Source organism: Lampris incognitus, unplaced genomic scaffold (genome assembly GCF_029633865.1).
Source record: "Lampris incognitus isolate fLamInc1 unplaced genomic scaffold, fLamInc1.hap2 scaffold_223, whole genome shotgun sequence".
Lineage (NCBI taxonomy): Eukaryota > Metazoa > Chordata > Actinopteri > Lampriformes > Lampridae > Lampris > Lampris incognitus.
The window spans coordinates 18982-44181 of NW_026611181.1; the positions used below are offsets into that span (position 1 = coordinate 18982).

At 46.1% G+C, this 25200-nt stretch overlaps 1 protein-coding gene across 6 annotated transcripts; it reads left to right on the forward strand.

Annotated features, from left to right (window-relative positions):
• The first annotated feature begins 724 nt into the window (after positions 1–724).
• On the forward strand, positions 725–24139 carry lhx6a (LIM homeobox 6a). Of its 6 annotated transcripts, none has more exons than XR_008813282.1 (10): positions 725–1059; positions 2056–2106; positions 2362–2546; positions 4518–4639; positions 18183–18403; positions 19124–19224; positions 19479–19574; positions 19863–20037; positions 20828–21468; positions 23689–24139. XR_008813282.1 is itself a non-coding variant. In XM_056301919.1 (9 exons), the coding sequence occupies exons 3-9, from the start codon at positions 2397–2399 to the stop codon at positions 20905–20907; spliced, it is 945 nt and encodes a 314-aa protein (XP_056157894.1). In that variant the 5' UTR covers positions 725–1059; positions 2056–2106; positions 2362–2396; the 3' UTR covers positions 20908–23073. The 6 variants fall into 6 exon arrangements, 2 of the variants coding, with proteins under 2 accessions (XP_056157894.1, XP_056157895.1); XR_008813283.1 differs by lacking the exon at positions 23689–24139 and having other exon boundaries at positions 20828–21206; positions 21293–23073; XR_008813284.1 differs by lacking the exon at positions 23689–24139 and having other exon boundaries at positions 20828–21181; positions 21293–21330.
• The last annotated feature ends 1061 nt before the right edge of the window (positions 24140–25200 follow it).

Consider the following 25200-nt stretch of genomic DNA (forward strand, 5'->3'; position numbering starts at 1 on the left):
CCAGCTGGGATGGAGCACCCTAAAGCACGGAAAAACATGCTGCACACACCGGTAAGAGTGCACGAGACAGCTAACGACAGCACGCAGCAAAATGATTCTCCAGTTAATATATCACCGTAATTACTGTTTGGTTAAAGTAAAGGTCCAACTCCTCTAACTACACAGGCACGTTGAGGTACAACACACGTGGTATTATATGCAATAATAATCCTCTCTCTCCCTCCCTCTCTCCCCCCCTCTCTAAATCTGTGCTGGACTCGCGGATTATAAACGGTGGCGCGTGACACCAAAAGCCAGAGTGTCAGTGTCCTAACTGCGTGCACACGGTGTCCGCCCTGCTCACGTATACAAGCAACTCCTCGCCCCCCCCTCCCCCTCCCCTAATTAAAAGGCAGGGCAGAGGCGCCCAACTTTTCACCACAGCACCGTGTGTGTGTGTGTGTGTGGGGGGGGGGGGTTGGGAGGGGGGGGGGCACCTTGGCTCTTTGCCCCCGTTGCGCTCCCGCTTGTCTTGCAGCCGCGCAGTCTCCCTCGCACCTCCGAAGCCTCGCAGCGAAACCTGCCAACCCCTCAATTTCACTCACTTCCTGTAGTCAGCGACTCCTTCCCAAAAGCGGAGGGAGAGGGGAAAGCAGGGGAAAGGAGGAATTTTTTTTTCTTTTTTCTTCTTCTCCCTGTTCTAAATAAGGCGCCGGAGGAGCAGCACGCAAGCGACTCCGCTCCTCCTCGTAGCTGAGCTTGGGGAGTTTTTTTTGTGCGTAGTAAAAAGGAGGTCGGAACATCTGCGGCGGCGCTCGCACGTGAAACGGCCCTTCTCCTCGCGTGTAAAAACCAGATCCGCCGCGACACACACATAGACCCGAAGACCCATGGTACGGATAATACCAGCGGCGGCGCGCACCGACGCCTCCTCGGCGTGAAGGGCTGCTCCTCAGCGCCGAGTTTTGGAGACCCCCGCACGCCGTGGCCCACCAGGGGTTCATCTATTGGAAAAATGAGGTGTTGTCCCCTCTGTCAGAGGGAGATAAGGTTCTGTCCGCGGGAATTCCCACGAAACAGGTACCAGTACCGTTATCAATACTGTTATTAATATTATTATTATTATCATTAATATTATTATTATTGGACATGGTCATGTGTGAGGAACTGTGCGTAAAGCCTTGCGGCGGGGGAAGCGCCACACCACACAGCACCTTACTGGGCCTGTCCGGTTCCGCTACTATGTCATGCGTTATAGCGCAGTAAGTTTCGTTGGCATAGCCCGCGTGACGACGATAGCCTATCCCGAATCATCAGGAAAGACAAATCCAGAAGGGGGGTTAAACACCGAAACACCCGGGCGCAGGCCTGCCCCAGAAGGAGCCTTTGGGCGGCTCGCGGGACACAGCGGTGACTTGCTGCAGGAGTCTTGGGGGCTTGTTTCTGGCGCGGCGTGGTCGGGACTCACCAGGAGATCAGCTGCGCGTGCCGGCCAGCCCCGCGGTCGGGCTCTCTTGTCCTCGTGTGAATGGCCTGATTTGCAGGTAGACCGCAAGCCTCTCGAGCGCTTGTCAGTTAGATTTTAATTACAGGCATTAAAAAAAAAATCAAATTTGCAAGTCTTTGGGTGACCCGTTGCTTCTCCGTGATTGACAGGTGAAATTGACACTTGGGGGGGTTCTCTCTCACGCGCAGCATTCAAAGCTATTTGTAATTGCAGGTAGTTTTTTTTCCGCCACTCTCGTGTCCTGGATTGCGAGGAAAAAATACTATTATTCCAAGAGGCATAGGTTAAGGGTAAGAGGGGGGAGGGAGGGGAGGGGAGGGGAGGAGGGGGGCAAAAAAAAAACAAAAAAAAATCAATACAAATTGAAATAGCTTGGTTATAATGGCGGCTTTTGCTCCGGGGCCCACGGGACCGGGTTTTTTAACCCGGAGTTTATTGTCAAGGGGGGGCCCGCCTTATATAGCGGTCGCCCCCGGACAGCCGCGCGCACAAGTCTCCTGAGGACTTCCTCAGATGAAGATGACCCGGGGGAAAGTGACGAAGACCCGCTGCTTACTTGTGTTTTGCAGGTGATCTCTGCAGAGCAACGGAGGACGCCGGGAGCCCGAGCGCCAGTTGTGGTGAGTGACAGTCTGCCTCCTTATTCACGCGGATCCAGAGGATCCATGCAAATGCCGCCGTTACTGTTCGGCTGCATCGACAGCTGATAGCGCGAACTCACGTGCGCTGTCGGTGATGCGGCTCCGCGCGCATGACGGACGCGCACGCCACGGACAGTAGGCTTATCTGTTCACTTGTGTCTTCTTTCTTCTCCCAGAGTTGACCTTAAAGCAATGACTTGTGGATAAAATTAATGCCCCCCCCTCCCCCCGCAGTCTCGTTCGGACGGAGAGCATCCCAGCGGTCCAGCATGGAGCGTGAGGACACCCACTCCTCCCCCAGCCCCCCGTCCACCCCCTCGGTCTGCTCGCCCACCTCCACCGCCAGCTCGGTGCCGTCCGCCGGGAAGAACTCGTGCGCCAGCTGCGGTCTGGAGATACTGGATCGATACATGCTAAAGGTAGGCCCGCCTGGCACGCACGCGAGAAACACAAACAAACAAACAAACAAACAAAAAGAAAACAACAAAAACAGCTGACCATCCGCTCCGACAAGAACATACCTCCTTGCAAGGGGAAAGAGGGGAGGGGAGGGGGGGTCTGTTGGTTTGTCTGTTCTTACGCCGGCATCGACCTAAACCACAAATACAGGGCAGCTCTCAGCAGCAAAACCAAGTGAAAGTGGTAAATAACCAATTTACCTGCAACGGTTAGCTGGCTTTCTTTTGTTTTGGATTTTGCCCCGAATAATGCACGCGAAAATATTAATAATATTAATAATAATATTAATAATAATAATAAGTAGCCTATGTAACAGCAGAGTAAAACCAGCTTGAAATCTGGGGAGCCACCAATGCCAAATTTATTTCAAATAGTTGCCCGCGCCACTTAATGTTGTTTAAACGCGAGCACGCGGGCCTGGCTGCGTCATCCCGAGGTAAAGAAACGGGCCCGGACACGACGCCGCCGCTCCGGTTCTGCGTTTGAAACCCGCTCCGCAGGATACCGGAGGGCCAGCAGGGGAGGCGACGCGCCCCGTGGCACCGGCAAGACCTCCGGCAGCGGGCGCCGCGTGTTTCGCTGTCTCGCGCCAAGGCTTACGTCGGCCGCGCTCGCGCGCTTCCAACCGTAACAGATCCCGCGCGCACGGAAAGGGCGTTGCAGGACAGGAAGCGCGCTACAGCGCGAGAGGGGGGGCAGATGAAGGGAGAGAGAGAGATAGCGGAGATTACGCGCACGAGTCTCTGTCAACACGCCCGCCGTCACGGGTTTCTGGCTGGTAGATGAAACTACAGCGATATTAACCGGGACATTATACTGAAAATAAACTTTACAATTAGCAGAATAAACGCTGTTATTTTATGAAAGGATATTTCTCACGATTTTGTTTATTAGAAAAATATGCAAATCATTCATTGATTTTGGAAACAAAAGCCATTTTTAGCCTATTACAGTAAATGACTCAACATTAGGCCCAAGGAAGGATTTATTTTGTTTTAAATAACTGCCATTTGGACAATCTTCCTTTCACATCTTAAAGTCAGTTAAATGTGTAATCTACATATAAAGTTGCTTTACAATTATTCGTGATGCATTTTTATGTTACAGAAAAACACACATAACAGGACACGCGTATTGTCATTTTCCCAAATTGGCACGGTCATGTTGCACCATTTCCCATTCACTCCAAATGTTTTCGCTTCAAAACGTTGTGGACATTTCTCTTCTGCCCATTTTCTGTTGAGTTTGGTTTTAAAAAAAAAGAGATAAATGAAGCTTTATTTTAAGGCGTTCAACGCGTTTAGACTAAACGTTCGTATTTTAGATAATAAACATATAGATTTAAATTATATAAGAAAAAATTTGAGATAAAATCTGTTAACAATTTAAGAGTACGGATCAGCACAAATATGACGTGGGCATCCTCAGCATTATAGGAGAATGATGCAGCCTGGCCTGATGACGTCAGCCGGAGACATTCGCATGGCCTCGTTTAGCCTACATGGTGTAGGAATTTACTAAAATTATATTTTCAGCAACTGAGGTACATTTGGTGACTCTGATCTCCTCACCCCCAAATACAAATAAATAAGTAATTATATATATATATATATATATATATATATATATATATATATATATATATATTGAAAACACAATATTGTAAATACGCGGTATTTTGATGTAACAATAATATTTCTAAAATTATTCCCTAATTATTGCACGTTGGCCACAACTCTGCTTACACTAATTAGAAGACACTGTCTCGTTGAGTGAAAGAGAGGAGGACTCCAACCCAGGCCTCATTAAGCCCGCTCGGTTAGTTTCTAAGCACTTTGTTGTTGTTAGCGACGTAACCGGAGCAGCGGATCATTAGCCCTCCCCTGTTATAACCGCTAATACCTGACCCGGGTCGTAAATGTGTGTCGCAGGTGAACAACATGGTGTGGCACGTGCGCTGCCTGGAGTGCTCCGTGTGTCGGACGTCGCTGCGCCAGCACAACAGCTGCTACATCAAAAACAAGGAGATCTTCTGCAAAATGGATTATTTCAGGTAGGGTAAGTCTCTGGCTGTGTTTTCAAAACACCACGTCCGCAGCAGCGTGTGTGCGATGTGTGCAGTATGCTCTCCCTCTCTCCCCCTCTCTCTCTCTCTCTCCCCCTGTGTGTATGTGCCGTGCGTACTGCGGTGTGTGCAGTTTAGTCTGGGTGTTTGGTACGGATGCGGGTTGCCTGATGCGTTTCCAGAAAGGCCTTTTTCAAACGTCTGAAAGACTGTAACAAAATAACAGCCTTAACTACACAGGAGGGTTGAAAGATAGCGGCTCTTGTTATGGCTACCCGGGAGACCCGTTTTCCAATCTCAGGGGAGTATCTAGGACCTCGTTCGAGCTCAAGGCCATTGCGTTGCATGGCGTTAGTGCCCCTTGCAGCCTCCAGCCTACTTATTGTTGCTCGCCGGAGTTTTTCGGGGCGTGCAGGCGCGAGCGCATCGTATTTGTGAGCACGGGCAATGTGACATAGCACCAATATTGTTAGCTGGTGTATTTTGGAGAGCAGCGGGTTTGGCCTAAAATCATTTCTCTATTGCAGTCCGCTGGCTGGACTAGCTGAGGCTGTCTTATACATTAAAAAAAGGGGGATTTGCATAAATTCGCCGAGGCCGATATGAACAGAAGTCAGCCACAATTTTTTCGAGACAAATTTTCCATAATTTCACCAGCACGCGTCGGAGAATGAAACCTGCGCTCGCGGCCGCTCAAAGGACCGCGCACGCGGGTTACTTCCCGCGCGCCGCGCCGCTATCTCTAAACTGCGGTCCACGCGCTGCTGTTTGATTCTTCCGCCTCTCGGGATGCGCCATCCGGGTCTGAGGGGCTGAACTGCTGCAGCTTTACCTCCACTGGTCAGCCTGCGGGGTTTCCAAGACCCGCAGGCTGACTGCAGGTTCACTCTCTCTCTCCTGGCTCCGTTAACCTTGCGCCATGTTTTTTCTTTTTCTTCTTCTTCTTTTTTTTTTACTGGAGTCTACCGACACCAGGCTTTTCACACGGCCATAAGATTCACAACAACCGCTGAGGCTGAAAACACGTCAAAACACACACGCGCGCGCACGCACACACGCACGCACGCACGCACCCACGCGCCATGCAGCTCAAGGACTCCCCTGAATCAGCTCAACAGGGACGACAGACAAAACAAACAGGGATTACCGGAAGTCACAGTCGAAAGTGGAGCTACCTCGCCTTGCAAAGAACCGGAAGGGCAAACGTAACTCCAAAACCAGCGAACAATTGTTTTTGAAACGTTGTGATGTTACTATTCAGTGTTAACCTAGTCTAGCCTAGCCTAGCCTAGTCTAGTCTAGTCTAGTCTAGTGTCTGTGTTGGGACTGCACCATTTATTATTATCTATTTTAGTCCCATGTCGTCTCTTCAAGTTCAGCCTGCTTTAAATATAAACAGTCCAGCATGCTGCCACGATAAACCTCTTTTTCATTTCTACTTATTGGATCTTTTAACTGGAGGCAAAATCACAAAAAATGTACTTGTATAATTGAATAATCTGCATTTCACCATGATGTCCCGTATTTTAACATATTCCGCCAAAAAAAAAAAATAAATAAAAAAAAGGCCAAGCAAGTGGCTAGCTAATAATTGGGATTTGTTTTGAAATAATTGAAATAAAATAATAATAATGATAATAATAATCATAATAATAATAATAATAATATTGAAATAATACATTGAAATAATTGAAATAATTTGAGATAAAATTGCTTGTGTCAGAAAATGTTTAGTAATTAACAAAACAACATGTTTGTTGGATGACTGCTAGCATGGAAGTCAAATGTATAACTGGAGTCCTGACACGTGTCAGGGACTCTGACTTGAAAACAACCAAAGTCCAAATGATCAATAAGTCTCTATTAGAAATATCGAGCAATTAACACGTTTCCCTACAAAATATCATATTCGACCTAGCCTATCAAAATTATATTTCAAAACAAACTGATCAAAAATAAATTTCTAGGATTTAATGAGCTTTTTCCCCCCTCTCTTAGGTTCGTTCGTTGATTTCTAATGCTTTACCAGCCTGTTTATAGTAAAGGCTTTACTCCTGAGGTCTAGATTTTTCTTATACACTAGTATATTTTTGAAGAGTCTATTTATTTATTCAGTCATTCATTCACGTGTGTGTTTGTTTTTCCTTCTTTTTTTGTTGGCTGCACGCAGCAAGCTGACAAAATGGCATACTGACAGGGGCGCGTGAGACATGACAGATTAATCACCGTATTAACAGACAGGCGATAGGCAAGCAAAGAAGCGGTGTCTCATTAGTTTCCATTTTGGGAACTTTGCTAGAGGCAGAGAATGACTGACTCCTTAATGTGTTACAGTTGATAGGATAAAATAAAATGGCTGCCGAGAGAGAGCAGAGAGAGAGAGACAGACAGACAGACAGACAGACAGACAGACAGACAGACAGACAGACAGACAGACAGGCAGATATACAGGCAGATATACAGACAGACAGAGAGAGAGAGACAGAGACAGAGACAGAGAGAGGAGGGAGTGAGAGAGAGCCAGAGAGAGAGAGAGAGAGGGGGGGGAGAGGGGGAGGGAGGGGGAGAGAGAGAGGTGGGGGGGGAGATAGAGAGAAAGAGAGAGAGAGAGAGTGGGGAGAGAGTGAGAGAGGGACGAGAGAGAGGGGGAGGGAGAGAGAGAGGGGGAGGGAGACAGAGAGAAAGAGAGGGGGAACGAGAGAAGGTGGGGGAGAGCGAGAGAAAGAGACGGTGTGGGGAGAGAGGCAGCGGGAGAGAGAAGGGAGAGAGAGCTAGAGAGAGGGGGGGGAGACAGAGAGAGAGGGGGACAGAGAGAGAAAACTAGAGAGAGAGGGGGAGAGAGAGAGCGGGAGAGAGGGGGAGCGAGAGAGAGAGAGGGAGGAATACTGAAAGGGAGTGCTGCAGCATTGAACATTACCGTTAAACAGCAATTTCAGACCCATGAACGCTGACATACTGAGCCTCCCCAGCCGTATCAGTGGTTACATCAGATAACCATGGTTTCAAAACCCTTTTATTTATTTATAGTTCACTGTTATAATGTAACATGTTGCGTAGTGTTACATTGTTTATGCGTTTATGTGACGTTTACAATGTTGCAAATATTTTAGCCATCCCTGCTACAAGTAAGCTGGGTCTTGTGCCTGGGCCTGTGTGTGTGTGTGTGTGTGTGTGCGTGTGTTTGTGTGTGTGATGTGCGTGCGTGCGTTCGTGCGTGTGAATATGGTAGTAGGTGGATGAGTCTTGGTTTCATGGTGACTTAAATATATAAATATATCATGTATTTTCATATATACAGCAGCATATATGTGAATATGCTAATGTACACTGTAAGGGTGTATGTCTGTGTATTTTTAAGTGTGTGTGTGTGTGTGTGTGTGTGTGTGTGTGTGTGTGTGTATTGAGGTGAAATAGGGTTCACATTAGCAACAGTTAAGCAATGTTTGGTTAGGTTAGCATGGAGCTAGTGAATGTGTGAAAATGTGCACACAATCCTGTGTGCTTATATTTTTTTGTGCATGTATGTGTGTGCATGTGTGCACACGTGTGTGCATGAGTGTGCGTTAGTGTGTGTTTGTGCATGCATGTGTATGTGTGCACGCGTGCATGCGTTCATGTGTGTGTGCACGCGTGCACATGTCCGTCTGTGTGTCTGTCCGTATGTGTGAGCGAGCTGTGGTGTTGGTGAGATGGAAACGTGATACCGAGCCTCTGCTCTGAGATTTATAATCACCAGCAATTAGTCGTCCCCCACCTCAGCCCCTCAGGCCTGCAGACCAGTAATTAGACCGCCCTGAGTGCCTAGTCAGCTTGTTTCTGATATGAATGTGATTTCTGTCAAAAAAAAGAAAGAAAAAAAGTAGCTATACAGAGAAACAGATACACACGTAAAGAGACACCTACATTTCAGGTATACAAGTATGAACACACGGGCAACACAAATATGCACACATGAAAGAGATCAGAGCCCGTCGCCCATTCTGAGCTACGAAGCCCTCTATCCAAATTCACTTTGCTGGTAACTTAATTCTTATCAAAACAACACCCCCCCTCCACACACACACACACACACACACACACACACACACACACACACACACACACACACCATCTTGCACATCTTGTTTATTTATTAATGTCAAGCTAGCAGCTGACCATCATTTTACTCTTTTTTTTTAACACATGGAAATGTTATGTGTGTGTTTCATTAAAACATGTGACCCGTCTTAATGTAAACACCCCTGAACCCTTCACCCCTCTGGCCTTGAATAGTTTCGGCTGAAAGACTCTATAGGCTCATACCGTGGTCGCTGAGAATACCGGGCTCTGATTGGCTGGAAGGGGGTTCGTTAAAGCCGAATAACGCGCACGCACTTCGGCTAGAGTCTAATCACTGCTATAAATTCATATGCTGGGCACAGCGCTGCTTTGTAACCATGGCAACGCACTGCATCACTAGTAAGCGCCGTGACCGTTAGCTTAGCTAATGGTTAGCTTAGTGGCTAGCTTTTGCTGCATGACCTTTTGATTCTGAGTCCAAAATGTAAAAAAAAAAATGTTTACAACTGTAGCTCCTAACGACGTCACATTGGTACAACTCGTAGTATCGAGAACCAACCACTCGCTTCTGAGACGCAGCTCGATATTCGCTCATGCAGTTTATACTTCTGCAGCTTGGCTTTCCATGTGCAGAATTCAACCATTTCATACTTGGATCATTCTGAGTCCAAAAAAAAAAAAAAAAGCTAGTGGATGCTTTTATTTTGATACGTGTAATGTGTACATGGCAGTACACTGCATATTTCACTAGATAGACTCTTCAGAGCTGATACTGAGAGCTTGTGGGATAAGACAAGACATTCATAAAACACAACATTCAACGCGGAGATACAGAAACATGCAAGAATCACCCATCATCTCACCCATATATATATATATATATATATATATATATATATATATATATATATATATATGGGTGTGTGTGTGTGTATGTATGCATGTGTGTAGATATAGGTATATATATGGGTGAGGTCTATATATAGATAGACAGTATATATATCTACATATCTATATCTATCTATCTATCTATCTATCTATCTATCTATCTATCTATCTATCTATCTATCTATCTATCTATCTATCTATCTATAGATGGATAGATATGTAGATATATATAGATATATAAATATAAATATGTAGATATATATAGCTATGTAGACATATAGATATAGATATATAAATATATAGCTATGTAGATATATGGCTATATAGATATAGATATATAGATATATAGCTATAGTCAGACTCAGCTTGACCGCTGTGTGTCCTGGGCCTTCCTCGATTTTTACACCTTTTTCTGTTTATTTAACTGGTGCACGTCAGACAACAACCCAGGGCACAGGAACAAGAAAGGAAAATATTTACAAAAAAATGTGTGAGCTAAAGCTGCGTCATCAGCTCACAGCAGTGTTTGGTTTTAAAGTGCTCCTCTCCTCTATAGTCGCCCACGGAAGAGGCGATGAGATTATAATTTCTAGAAATGAAGTCCGACTTCAACTAGGCTGCTGGATGCACTTGACTCTTGGGCCGAGTCCCGTGTCTTTCCCTTACCCCGGTGCCTCTGGACGAACGTGCTTACTCACACGAGGTAGTTACCGGGATGCACGCGGAGACGCGGGTTTGTTGTACAGATGTGCAGCAGTTATTGATCTTCCCGCGCCGCCGCCGCCGCCGCAGCTGCAGTTGTGCCAGGAATTATTTGACAAATCCTGAAGCAATAATGAAAGACTAATTGCAGAGTTAGGAGCTCCTACAATGGCTTCCTCTGTTAATGTGGACTGTAGTCTGGTTTTAGGCCAGGTTTAAACCAGGTTAAACACCACTGACTGTCCATATCCTTCCTCCACATTTAGCTCAAACCTCTGGGGCTATTCCCTCATCTGTGTCAGCCTCTCATCTGGCTCTGGACTGACAGCTGCCTTAATGGGGGATAATAGCAGGAAATCAGAGTTTCCCCCCTTGTGCGTGTGTGTGTGTGTGTGTGTGTGTGTGTGTGTGTGTGTGTGTGTGTGTGTGTGTGTGTGTGTGTGTGTGTGTACTTGTTGGTTGGAGCAAGGTAGAGTGTGTTTGTGTGTATGGGATACAGGGATATAGAACAGAGCCAGCGCTGTGTCTACTGAAGCCATGACAAGCCCCAGAGGTGCACAAGAACACACACAAACACACACACACACACACACACACACACACACACACACACTCCGTCCATCGCTCTCTTTTTCACACACGTATGCACTCACACTTGCACACAAACACATGCATGCAGGCACATGCACACACAAGCACGCACGCACACACACACACACACACACACACACACACACACACACACACACACACACACAAGCATGCACACACACAAACACACACATGCAAAAAGCATACACACTGCCTTAATATGAAGCCCCACCCGGAGCATCATCACTCACTCACACACACACACACACACACACACACACACACACACACACACACACACACACACACACACACACACACACACACGGCTGTCCATGAGCTGCAGGCCGGGCCACACAGGAGGTCACAACACTGTACTAATCAGAGGGCATTCTGGGAAGCTGACACTGTAACCAGAGCCCATGAAGGAAACTTATGGGTGAGAGGTTTTTGAGTGTGTGTGTGTGTGTGTGTGTGTGTGTGTGCTGTCTTCATCAGCCCGCTTTCAGTCTCTTTGTCAACCAAGACAAGCAAGCCTGCAGTGGCCAATATAGGCCAATATAAACACAAAAAAAGAGGGATAGGAAGCGAGAGAGAAAGAAAGACCGCTAGAGATGGAGAGCGAGAGACAGAGGGAGAAAGAGCGAGAGAGCGAGAGAAACAAAAATAGAGGCAAAGACAGAAAAAATATAAATCGAATTGAGTCTAAAAACAAAAGGCAACTCATTGGAGGAGGACGATTCAGTCAAAACAGAGCAAAATAAAAACGCCTGATTGCAGGGAAGAGCTCGGCCGCTACGCAGCACATGTGCTCTGTTTAAAACCACCGCGGCAGCCGTGAACGCCGCTCAGAGAACGGAGAATTGAATTTCCAATAACTTCGTGTTTGCTTTGTTCAGTATGATCACATAAAATTATGATAATATGATAATATGTTGAGTCTGTTGAGGCGATTGAGTGGAGGTAACTGGATTACTCCTGCCCTCTCCCGCGCGAGGTTCCCACACTGCAGGCCAACTGCACGCCTCCTGCCGTGAAAACCACAGGAAAACTAGACCCTCGCTCCACGCAGGGCTGTAGAATTAAGGTATTCTCATGGCATATCAGAATTAATTTGAAAAATGTGTACCTCCTCAAGCCCCGGCTGGAGCTGCAGGTAAATTACCCCCCCCTCCCCCCCAAAAAAGGAAAGTAGCAGGGAAAAGAGGAGGGTCTCGGGGAAATACTGGGTTCTGTGGTGTACAATTTTCCCTCTGGTGAGTAATATATGTGTTGAAAAGTATGATATTATTCCAAAATAAACTGCAAATTTGGGTGCAAAGACTCAACGAGGTATAAAAGTGAAGGGGTACAAAGAAGGGGGGGGGATCAGAAACATGACGATAAAGGGTCAGGCATAAGTATTATTAGCCTAAACTCTGGCTTGTGTCTGTTGTCAACTTTATGGCATCCATCCATCTATCCATCCATCCATCTATCCATCCATCCATTAACCAAACCGCTCCTCCTGCTCTCAGGGTCAGGCGGGGATGCTGGAGCCTATCCCAGCAGTAACTGGGCGGCAGGCGGGGGAGACACCCTGGACAGGCCGCCAGGCCGTCGCAGGGCCGTACACGCCCTTTGTCTGCACTGAAACTGTATTCACAAGCCATCTGGTCTTGTATTGATAACCCTTACAAAACAAATAGCATACTTGAAGTTTATTTTATTAAGTAAACATAAGTGAACTTCAAGTAAAGTTCAAGTCTATGTACTAGTAGTATACTCATAAGTACACTTCAGTAAAATTTTGTTTAGCATATCTCTGATAAGTACTTAAAAAGTAAACTGAAAGTATACTCACTAGTTTAAAACAAGTATAGTAATATTACACTTGAATAAACTACTTTTCTTGTAAGGGAAACTCATCACACCCGCAGCCAGTTACGTGGACGGCGGAGGCGTCCATTGGTCAGTTCCGTCCCAACGATGGCTTGCTCGATTTAATTTGCTACAGGTGTTCACAATAAATAAAATAAAATAAACCTTACCATATCTGTACCCACTGTAGTGTTCTCGTACGGGCGTTAAGAGCCGCAGACTAAACACGAAGCTAAACTCCGGTCAACATGAAGGAAAGAGTGGTGGTGGTAGTTGAAGCGTTTACTGGTAACTCCTTCACAGGGACCTGGAATGAAAACTGGAGGACGATAAAAATATAGAAAATGAAACTGCATTAAGTCACGTACTTCTTTTTTTTTTTACAAACTCAGAATTGTACTGGCATTAGCGTTGCAAAAGCACGAACTAACTTGTATATATTTGTAAATACAACGATCTTTTTAATCTCAATTTAAAAAAAATGAATTTATTTATAGTTTTTTCCCCTTATCCCACCCGATTAACCCAATGGCACATGGCCGGAACTCTTGTCGAATAACTCCCCTGGCTCACGTTTCCACAGGAAGGAGATAGTCGTTACACCAGCTTCCTCCAAACTCGTGTCGGCTGCTCTCGCTATTTTACACACTGAAGCCTCGCATGGATTGCATCGCCTTCAGGCCGCGAAGGAGGCGTAGGGAGAATGCTTTGGGTTGCTTGGCTGCAGGCGCCCGGGTGGGCCAGAGGGGGTCGCTGGAGAGCGACGAGTCCCCGAACACTACACCGATCTACACCCACTATCCCTCGGGTAAGGGTGGCCTAATGAATGCCTTCCCCCGTGGACGCTCTGGCGAGTCTGGGATACGAACGGCGGTTTATTCCGCTCGGCCACCAGAGCGGCCTTTAATCTCAATTTATCGAAAGCATTTTCATCACATAACCCTTAATCTATGACGTTTAACACGTAAACAATGAAACACAACAACTCACGACATCGATTCGTCAGTCCTGGCGTGTTGCTGCGAATGGACCCCTGTAGCTCCGTCATGATCTGCAATACTATAAAAACACCGTGAGCCTCCACAGGCCCCCTAGTGGACTGTAAGCAGCGCTGCACCATGAATCTAAACCCAATCGCGAAATCAGCCGGTGCAGTTACATAACGGTAGAGGCTCGTTCCCATCGATGCAGAGAACGGAAATGGAGTAGAGAACGGTCAACTGAGCATGCGCGAAATGCCTCTACCACGCCTCCACACGCCCCCCGCGTAGCATCCAGACGCTAGGATTCTAGGAAGACCCACCCCTACTCTGCGTCTGATTAGCTAACTTTAACCCTAACCCCGCCCTAACCCCTAACCTTAACCTACCCAAACAACGGAGGCAACGAGTACCTGCGCATGCTCAGTTGACCGTTCTCTGCATCGACGGGAACTAGCCTGTACCGTTACATAACCGCAAAAGGCTGCGACTTAATTAAATAATAAAATGTGCGCGTGTGACCAGCGTGTTTGTGCGCCGTCTGCATATCTGCGCCCGTAATTAAGAGATGACCAATCAGTCTCCGTTCAGCCAGCGACGCGTGTGCAGTCTACGGACACATGACTATCCGGTGTGCCGTGTGCGGACCAGAGAGAAGGAAAAAAAAGGATGCCGATGACGAGCAGGTTAACGCCGATGAACTGGTGGCAAAGAAAAACAAAAAAACAACACAAAAAAAAAAAAAGCAACATCCGTCATACGGCGATATCTTGGATTCAAGCTGAGCGACACAGAGCAGAAAGAGGTACTGTGTAAAATATGCGAAATGAAAGTCGCCACGTACGCGACAATTTTGTATTATTTTTAAATGTATAAAATGTGTTAATTATGTAAGCGGTTATTTTTTCGCCCGGTGCGGGATTCGATACGGGGTGCACTGCACCACAAGGCGACATCACTAACCGCTCGGCTAAAGGGTCAGACCCGTTAGCTAGGGGCTAACGTGTCTTATTAGTAGTTTACACTACGATGAATTGGGACTTAGGGACAAATACGGGACGACCCCTAGAACGACCGGTGCGGCTTCCATTTCTGCTCGGGTACAATAACGACTCGGGGTCCTTCGACTGCATATGACGTCACGGATCATGTTGCTAGCTAGCTTTGTAGTTATGTAGCTGTGTGTTTTTTACAATCCACGTTGACGTAGAGTTGGTTAGTAAAGGTGCGAGGGCCGAAGCCCCGCACTGCGTCTAACGTCAATCTACTGTTTCCCGCTGTTCCTAAACGGAACCAGCCCCTACCCAATCATAACGCGTGAAGTAGTGATGTCATCTGTAGTCGCAGGACCCCGAGCACGTCCGGCACATCCGACGACCATGGGCGGTCAAAATGTCAAGGTAAATACCCAATTGAGATATTAACGCGTTGCATATGTTAGTGTAAACTATTAATAAGACACGTTAGCCCCCAAGCTAACGGGTCTGACCCTTTACCCGAGCGGTTAGTGACGTCGCCTTGTGGTGCAGTACACCCCATATCGAATCCCGCACCGGGCAAGAAAATAACCGCTTATAGAAATTATGCGACCAACACACGTCATAACACGACGCGCAAATTACGAGCCGTCTTTTTGACCGCTCGTGGTCATTTTAGGTAGATCTTATCAGAACTTTTTTGTGCAATTGATCTCAAACTCATTTTAATGCAACTATGTGCAATTTTAGCAGCATTCAGTGAGTGGCAGGTCTGTTTTTTTTTTATTCCCAAAATTATTAAACTTTGAAAATCCAAAACCGTCAGAATGACGGACTTGTTCATTCCAGTGTTCTACATTATTGAATGTGGTGCATTTTAGTTAAACGGGGATGGCCAACTGAAACAACACATGTAGGTTTACTTGGACACGTGAACAAATAAACAGATAAGTGCAGACAGATAAGCTATGAATAGTTGATATATGAGCGAGATGACAGACAAAGAGGGAAACAGATAGACGTGGTTAAGAGGTGGTAGACTTGTGTGCGTGTCCTTCCCTATGACCCAGTGATGCTGTCTGCTGCTGTAGAGGATGCAGCTCTGGTGGCGTATACAGGTAAACACGTTCACATCCACAAGGAGAGACACGTGTGTGTGAGGTTTCAAGGCTACAACACATGTTCATCCCTGATAGCCTGGATATGAGACCACTACTGTGCTTAAACACTCACTAGCTTTGCATATGAAACCCATCGTTGGTTTCGGTCGTTATGCCACTGTATTGTTTATAAGGGCGGGGATACCTGCAGCCAGTTGAGACTGAAGAGGCCACTTAGACGAGTGATGAAACGTATCTGTCAATAAACGTTGTATCCAGGTGAACTGATTCAACCTTTGGTATTTTCTTACCTGGATTATCGAGCATGCATCAAGACACTCACTAACTCAGTATGCATGGTGCATCCTGGTCTGCCATCCACCCTCTCTCCTACTGCCTCATCCCCTCATCTGCTCGTCCCATTTTCCCCCTTCACGCCGTTGTCTTTTTTTCTTCGTAAGATACCAGATAGTTTGCTTACACGAGGTCTCTTTTTTTTCCTCTCATCTCCCATGTAGACAAAATAATTTTATGCAATGTACTCATCAACACCGACACATCTAAAAGTTGATGTGTATAGTTAAAGCTGTAAGAGGTTTAAAGGGCCAATCTGTAATTTATTTGAGGCTATAACATTAGCGGTACATTTACGTCATAATTGAAGAGTTTGGTGTTAGTTCTTTTATTAAGAGACCTGGTAGTCAATCTGGGAGTGATAGCAGGGTCCAGTCCTCTGTTTCGTGCTCTGGTAGCAGGGCTGCCTCCCTTTTGTTGACGTTTGAATTATGTACGCACATATTTGTATTGTATGACAAATGGTCTATCAGGGCGAGCATACCAGTTTAAATGGCGTACAGTGTAAGTCAAGTCCAGTCCAGTCAGGTCAGTTTTATTTGTATAGCCCAACATCACAAATTTGCCTCAAGGCAAAATTACAACCTATGAAAATTTCAAAATTACAACATCAATTCTTTCAGTGTACTATGGCTATATTAGTGACCTATACCAAATATATTGCTGTTAAATAATTCCTTAAAACTTTCTGCTCTTCAGTTATATTTTAGTTACAATTATATAAATATATATCAGGTATGTTTTTATATTTTAACTTCAAAGTCTGAAATATGTGTGTGTGGTGCAAGCACCTGTTAATGTGCTCTTTATTAAATGCTAAACAGCTTAATGGCTGTGATACTGGTGTTAAATGGGAAACTGGCTAAATTCCATGTTATAATGGTTCAAAGATTTACCTTGGCAAGGTTGAGCTGGCCTTTTTGCACAATGCCAAGTCTTCACTGAACCCTGTCTTTAAAATTAAGCAATTCTCAATTTTCATGCGTTTTATACAATTATGTCCGAGTGAGCATGAAATTTAGCATAAATAAATCTGTCGTAGTCTTTCCTTCAGCTCTGCTATTATCTTTTCTTTTCTTTTTTCTGATGTGATCATGTGGTCCTAAACTGAATAAAATAATTCACTTCACTAGTTACCGTTCATTACCAACATGTATACCTTGATATGAGCTCATGAGCAGTCATCCTGTCATCATAAAGCAATAGCTGCTCCCCAAAATGATTATTTATTACTGGCTTTCACCCAAAACTTAATCCCTCTGTGCCTCTTCCTCTTCTTCTTCTTCTTCTTCTTCTTCTTCTTCTTCTTCTTCTTCTTCTTCTTCTTCTTCTTCTTCTTCTTCTTCTTCTTCTCTCTCTGTCTCTCTGTCTCTGTCTCTGTCTCTCTCTGCCCCTCCCCCCTTTTCCCCATGCACCCAACCTGAACAGTGAGTCAGGTGGTTTGGATTTGTATGCTGCCTGACCTCACTGTTGCTATCAGTTACAGAAGAACATTGTAGAGTGATGTCATGCCAGTCTCTCTTCATCTTCTCCTGTGTGCAAAATCACCTCGCTATGTGTTCGGGTTTGTCCGTTGGTATGTGTGTCCATGTGTATGTCAGGGCCTTCATGCATCAGCCAGGAAATTGCAGGTGTTGGTTTGTTTGCATTCAAGGCTCAACTTGCAGCCGCGGTCAGAGATTTTCTGAAGGCCATATCCTTTTCCAAGGTTTCCTCTTCAAACCCTTTGAGTTCATACGGAGCACAAGTAGTCTGCCAAGGTTTTAAGTTAAAGCCTCTTCACGTTCTGTTCACACAAAACCTTCTCTGTCAAGAGCTTGTGTGTGTGATTTTTTTTGGGTAGGGTGTCTATGAGCGGGCATGGGAATACGACTGAACAAGTCAGCTAACAGTTTTTCTTCTGTACTGTTTTCCTGCTGTTATGATTCCTAAACATGGCATAAACAACTGTTTCCTCTTCTCCTTCTTTTTTTGTATCCCATCTCTCTATGCCCCCCTCCTGTCTTCCTCTGTCTCACAGTAGGTTTGGTACTAAGTGTGCCCGCTGTGGTCGGCAGATCTACGCCAGTGACTGGGTGCGTCGGGCAAGGGGCAATGCATACCACTTAGCATGCTTTGCCTGTTACTCTTGTAAGAGACAGCTGTCCACGGGAGAAGAGTTTGGCTTGGTGGAGGAGAAGGTCCTGTGTAGGATGCATTACGACACTATGGTGGAGAACCTCAAACGGGCGGCGGAGAACGGTCAGTGGTGTGTCTGCTCCATCTACTGTAGTGATTTTTGACTGACTGTTTGCTGATGAATCCCTTCTATTGAATGGGATCTTGAGTAGCGGTCTAGTCCGTTGCCAACCAACAAGGGGATCGCCAGTTCTAATCCCCTTGTTACCTCCGGCTTCGTTGGGCGTCCCTACAGACACAATTGGCCATGTCTGTGGGTGGGAAGGCGGATGTGGGTATGTGTCCTGGTCGCTGCACTAGCGCCTCATCTGGTCGGTCAGGGCACCTGTTCCGGGGGGAGGGGGAACTGGGGGGAATGGCGTGATCCTCCCACGTACTACGTCCACCCGGCGAAACTCCTCACTGTCAGGTGAAAAGAAGCGGCTGGCGACTCCACATGTATCGTAGGAGGCATGTGGTAGTCTGCAGAGGGGGTGGAGCAGCGACCGGGACGGCTCGAAAGAGTGGGGTAATTGGCCGGATAAGAAAAAAAAGGGGGGGGTGGAAACAGGATCTTGATGAAAATATAAAATCATGAGAAAGCCTTTGAGAATAGCAAATATATTTGTACTTGTCATTATCTATGTGAGTACTTTCACGAGATCGTGCTGGTAAATGTTATTACGGGTAATACTGTTACAGCATGCAATTTGATTTGAAAACAAAACACAGTTTTTATGAACTCTATTTCTCGCCTTGTCACTGACTACTTTGCCGTTCTCTCTCTGCCAACGTGTCATTCAGGCAGCGGTATCACTTTAGAAGGGGCCGTTCCAACGGAGCAAGACAGCCAGCCCAAACCTGCCAAGAGGGCGCGCACCTCCTTCACTGCAGAACAACTGCAGGTCAGAAACCAACACACATGCGTGCACACAGTAGGAAACAACGACAGATGCATGCAAAAAAGAAATGAAAACAAGCTATGAATATGACCCTAATTTAATTGTGCAGCCTATTCTCTGATTAAATCGATTTCGCCTTGCTTTTATTTTATATTTGCAAAGCTTTCGCTTCATCTTGGTACGTTGAACTGCCTTATATGCACCGGCGGATTTCATACTCATGCGCTGTTGCTGCTGTTGTTGCTGCTGTCCTGCAGATCATGCAGGCCCAGTTCGCCCAGGACAACAACCCCGATGCCCAGACACTGCAGAAACTAGCTGACATGACGGGCCTGAGTCGGAGAGTTATACAGGTTAGTGTGCAACCATCAAAACACACATGGATCTGCTTACATTATGGTGCTGATGTAGCGCTGAGGAGCAGAGGAAAGTTTGAATAAATCAGTATTCTACTTGTAAAATTCAGCATATTATCACTTACTATTTGACCCAGATGTGCAGTGGATGAAGACATATAAAACTTTATTGGAGCATATCAGCTGTTATTCTTGACACAATTTTGAACGCATCCGTCAAGTCAATCTTTGAGATCTGTTGAAGAATATAGCTACATGATGGTTGGTTACATTGCATCTTCATAGGTGTGGTTTCAAAACTGCAGAGCAAGACACAAAAAGCACACTCCCCAGCACAGCGGGGCTCCCCAAGGACACGCCCAGTCCAGGATACCCTCCTCCCTATCAGATGAGCTGCATTACCCCCCTTTTGGCAGTCCTGAGAGAGCGCGCATGGTGGCCCTTCACGGGTACATTGACAGTGAGTTGTACTTTCGTTTTGTGTGTTAAACTGAACCGCACATCTCCCAACAGTCTTCTTGTTTGCTCATTAACTTGTGAGATGACGCTTTGTAATAAAGCTGACTTCTCACGGTACTCTGTTTGTTGTTCTTTTTCTCACAAAAAAAAGAAGCTAATTGAGGGGTGTCCGGGTGGCGTGGCGGTCTATTCCGTTGCCTACCAACATGGGGATCGGTAGTTTGAATCCCCGTGTTACCTCTAGCTGGGTCGGGCGTCCCTACAGACACAATTGGCCGTGTCTACGGCTGGGATGTGGGTATGTGTCCTGGTCACTGCAGTAGCGCCTCCTCTGGTCCTCTGGTCGGTCGAGGCGCCTGTTCAGGGGGAACTGGGGGGGAAATAGCGTGATACTCCCACGCGCTGTGTTCCCCTGGTGAAACTCCTCACTGTCAGGTGAAAAGAAGCGGCTGGTGACCCTACATGTATGGGAGGAGGCATGTGGTGGTCTGCAGCCCTCCCCGGATCTGCAGACGGGGTGGAGCAGTGACCGGGAAGGCTCGGAAGAGTGGGGTAATTGGGCAGATACAATTGGGGAGAAAAAGGGGAGAAACCCCCCTCCCCCCCCAAAAAAAAGCTAATTAAATAAGTGAGCATGCAGTTTTTTTTAATCATCAGTTCCGATTACGCTGTAGTTTACTTAAATATGTTGTGCCTGTCTTTTTATTTTATTCTTTGATAATCCAACATTTTAAAAAAATCTGATTTATTGCACGTTTTCTCAAACATCTATCTTTTACCATTGTGTGTAGGTCACCCCTTCTCCGTCTTGACCTCCCAGAGTCTGCCCCACCAGGCCATGTCACTGTCCCAGCTTCCCCTCAGCCGCTAGCATCAAACCATGACCCTTGTGACCTCTCACCTCTGAACCCGAACACTCAGCCTGTTATTACCGACGTCCGCCAGCCTGACCCCGAGGTTAAACAGTGGTCAACTTGGAGAAAAGACAATTCTTACGCTTGAGCCCTCGCCACTCTGAAGAAAACAAGAAAGGGGTGGAAGGAAGTGATTAAAAGATACTGCCGCCATTGTGCCGCTTCTGTGGACAGGAATATTCACCTGCACTCAGTCCGTCAAGACGAACGTGAAGCATTTGTCATTTGTAGGTAGTAACAGACTGCCCTCTACTAGGTAACGCGTCTTCAGGATTTTTTTTCTCCATGTGTACAGCATCCTCATCTTCTCTCATCCACCCCCTGTTCTGTTGTTACTTGAAGGGAAGAAGGAGTTATGAAGGGATAAAAATGACCAAGGGATCAACAACAACAACAACAACAACAACAACAAATCAGGATTAATGCCTCTTGAGTGCTGTCAGATATCTGGAGATAGCGAGGGGAATTTTTGCTGTTCTGGCCAATGGGCCGGGCGTAGGCGGTAGACCACATTAGAGGTAAGACACCTCCCTGTTTTCTCTGTCAACAACCATGATGGCAACCTAAATAATGATTTTAAAGAGGAATGTTCTTTTCTATCCAATGAAATCTGTCAACACCTGATATAAATCCAAAATTGGCTGGGGTAACCCAGTACCTAACACCAAACCGTTTTTAGTGAATGAACCGTAGCCCTCTTTCGGTTAAACTGTTTCCCTCCTGGACGTCGGTGTGGCGTAGCGGTCTAGTCCGTTGCCTACCATCACGGGGATCGCCAGTTCGAATCCCTGTGTTACTTCCGGCTTGGTCGGGCGTCCCTACAGACACAATTGGCCGTGTCTCTGGGCAGGAAGCTGGATGTGGAGAAGTGTCCCTAGTCGCTGCATTAGCGCCTCCACAGGTCGGTCAGGGTGCCTGTTCAGAGGGGAGGGGGAACTGGGGGGGAATAGCGTGATCCTCCCACGCGCTACGTCCGCCCGGTGAAACTCCTCACTGTCAGGTGAAAAGAAGCAGCTGGCGACTCCACATGTGCCGGAGGAGGCACGTGGTAGTCTGCAGCCCTCCCTGGATCGGCAGAGGGGGTGGAGCAGCGACCGGGACGGCTCGGAAGAGTGGGGTAATTGGCCGGATACAATTGGGGATAAAAAAGGGGGGAAACCCCCCCCCCCAAAAAGTTTCCCTCCTGCTGCATTGCCGGTCCCACCGCGGTTGATGATGTAATAGTGGCGATTTCGAGGCGGTCTGACGTCAGTGGGCGGAGACTAAAAAACAAAATCACAAGCTGTCGGAGTTACAGACGTATCTTCGTATCTCCACTTCCAAATAGGCACCTCCCACCACCTCCATTTCTGAAAAATATAGGTCCCGGGTGGAGACGAGCTGAAACCCCGAAGCCGTGTTTTACATGCAGCCATTAAGACACTAGACTTAACAACAGTTTAACAAAGAGGAAAAAATGGTTTGTTCAATTTCCTACTGTTAAGAAGTAAAACCTTTTAATACATCGTTTAGATAAATGTGAAAAAAACCTGTGTGCCTTACCTTTTCAAACTCAAAATGAAAGAGCAATGTTTACGGCCCTCAACCGGCTTAAAGGGAATTCAGTTTTCTTTTTTGTTTTTTTGTTTCTTGTTTTTTAACAACCTGGGTCTTACTTCCATAGTTTTTGCCATCGTGCATACCGGTCTTGATATGATTTTGCTAACAGGCTTCTTTATGGAGACCCTGGATATGGGCCCAACGGCTGGACACCGCTTAACGTTGGCATCGCACGGGGTAACATCATGTTTCAACAAGGCCCATTTAGCCCAATTACCTGAACCACATATTTGGAAGCGAAAACAAAAAGTGCAAGTTAAAAGTTATTACCCCGGATGTCCAATATTCTTAATGGTCCATCACACTGCAGAGCTGCTTCCTGGTCGAACGTGCAGGAAAGACCAGCGGACCGTTACCGTAGAAACTGCCTGGCCAGATCGACTGAAAAGTCTGCGCTAATGGGAATTCGCGTGCACAGTGTAAAGGAGGCGCTAGGGACTAACAGTGACCCGGTCTCCATCCGTCCATCCATTACCCAGACCGCTTATCCTGCTCTCAATTTCGCGGGGGATGCTGGAGCCTAACCCAGCAGTCATTGGGGGAGACACCCTGGACAGGCCACCAGCCCGTCACAGGGCCAACACACACACACACACACACACACACACACACACACACACACACACACACACACACACACACACACACACACACACACACACACGCACACACACCTAGGGACAATTTAGTACTGCCTAGTCACCTGACCTACATGTCTTTGGACTGTGGGAGGCACCCGGAGGAAACCCACGCAGACACGGGGAGAACACCCAAACTCCACACAGAGGACGACCCGGGACGACCCCTAAGGTTGGACTACCCCGGGGCTCGAACCCAGGACCTTCTCGCTGTGAGGCGACCAAGCTAACCACCGCGCCACCGTGCCGCCTGATCCCAGGCGATCCCCGTCCCCCAAATCCAAAAATAAGTCAAGAAAGCTGAGCAAATACATAAATAGAATAAAATGTCATAACAGATATGCACGATGACAAAAACTCTGAAAATAAAACCCAGTTCATTAAAAACCCGAAATTTTTACTTTAAGAGATACAATTTAATTCTATGACTAATACTTGAAAAATATTACAGCTAAACTAATTCAAACGTATGTTTTATTTTGCATGTGTTCATACCTGCAGGATACGTTCTAAAGCTTTCATAGACTCCATCTGCAAAAACAAAAAAACAAAACAAAAAAAAACACAACAAAACAAAACAGATCTGACGTCAGCTTTGTCCACCGACTCCCATTTTGAACATTGCAACGTCGGTCATGATGAAGAACCTCAGAGCGTACGTTCTGCACTCGTGTATTTGTGTTGACTGTAAGACCAGAGCCGGGAACTGACAGGTTCTTCAGCCACCACTATTGTGTTCATGTACAGCTGTTTGTATATTTTTACATGAGACAGATGTGCAACCTGGTCAAACTGAAAACTCTTCCTGCCCAGGCTGAAAGGCAGTCACAGTTAACGATGCGCGATTAACTCTTTTTTGTGTGTGTGTGTTTCTAAACAGGTGTATTCTTACTAATTTATGATGTCTGGGGTCTCGCGACCCGATGTTGTAAGTGTGTTTGTCTCTTTCATAGTCCAAGGGGGTGGGGGGTGGGGGGTGGGGGGGATGTGTAATACTGGTACAAAAGAGACGATGTAAATCAGACCGGTGTTGTACATAGCAAGACGTGTGTGTGTGTGTGTGTGTGTGTGTGTGTGTGTGTGTGTGTGTGTGTGTGTGCGCCTACATTTCACTGTCATGCCCATTGTGTGACAAACATGATCCATTGTTGATAAGTGGGAAACACGACCTTAATGTCCTTGTATTTATTAAAAATGATTAACCCCTGTAAAGCACTTTTCCCCTATAGAATCGTTTTGCTTTGTTGAAAACATGAAACATGAGATGAAAACAAAGGTTTATTTGATATTCTGTGCATCATAAATGTTTTGTGTACTAAAAATGCAATAAAATAGAATGTGACATCTTTGTGGTTTTGAATCTTTGCAGGAGCTGAAACAATCCTTTTTCTCCAATGTTCCCCCCCAAAAAACAAAACAATGTGTCAACAAAGATCAAAGACGGTCGAATCAGTTCATCGGGATACAATGTGTCCGTCAATAAACGTTGTATCCAGACTAACTGATTCAACCTTCTTTGATCTTCTTACCTGGGTTACTGAGTTTGCATCAAGACATGTCAACAAAAATGTGTTTTTTTGTTTTTGTTTGGTTTTTTTTGGGTGTCATTGTGCAAATCTAGAGACATAATTCACAAGTTTCCAAATTGAGTCCACTCATTTTACTGTCAGTTTAGAAACTTTAATGTGCTTACATAACTTAATTTGACTTGTAATAAATGTAGTTAATTAATTTAATTGCTTTAATTTAACTTTAATGTGTTTCTCGTCGTCATACCTTCTGCATGTTTGTGTACTGGATTTTTATTTATTTATTCATTTATTTATTTAGTCTTTGCGGTTGTACGTGTGCTCGCAAAACAATTTCGGCGTATCCCTGTGTGTTTATTTGTGTGCATGTCTGCTTTTGTGTGCCTGTATGTTCGTGTGTGTACGCCCGGCACGAGGCAGGAAGCAATCACAGCTCCTGCGGCGGTGCCTCTGGGCGGCTCATGGGTCACTGGGTGCAGTGATG

Excerpts from the sequence above, each read along its gene's own strand:
- lhx6a (XM_056301919.1), top strand. The coding sequence starts at position 2,397 with ATGGAGCGTGAGGACACCCACTCCTCCCCCAGCCCCCCGTCCACCCCC. Across the intron at positions 18,404-19,123 it reads CAAACGGGCGGCGGAGAACG|GCAGCGGTATCACTTTAGAA; the intron begins GTCAGTGGTGTG and ends CGTGTCATTCAG. Across the intron at positions 20,038-20,827 it reads CCTTCACGGGTACATTGACA|GTCACCCCTTCTCCGTCTTG; the intron begins GTGAGTTGTACT and ends CATTGTGTGTAG.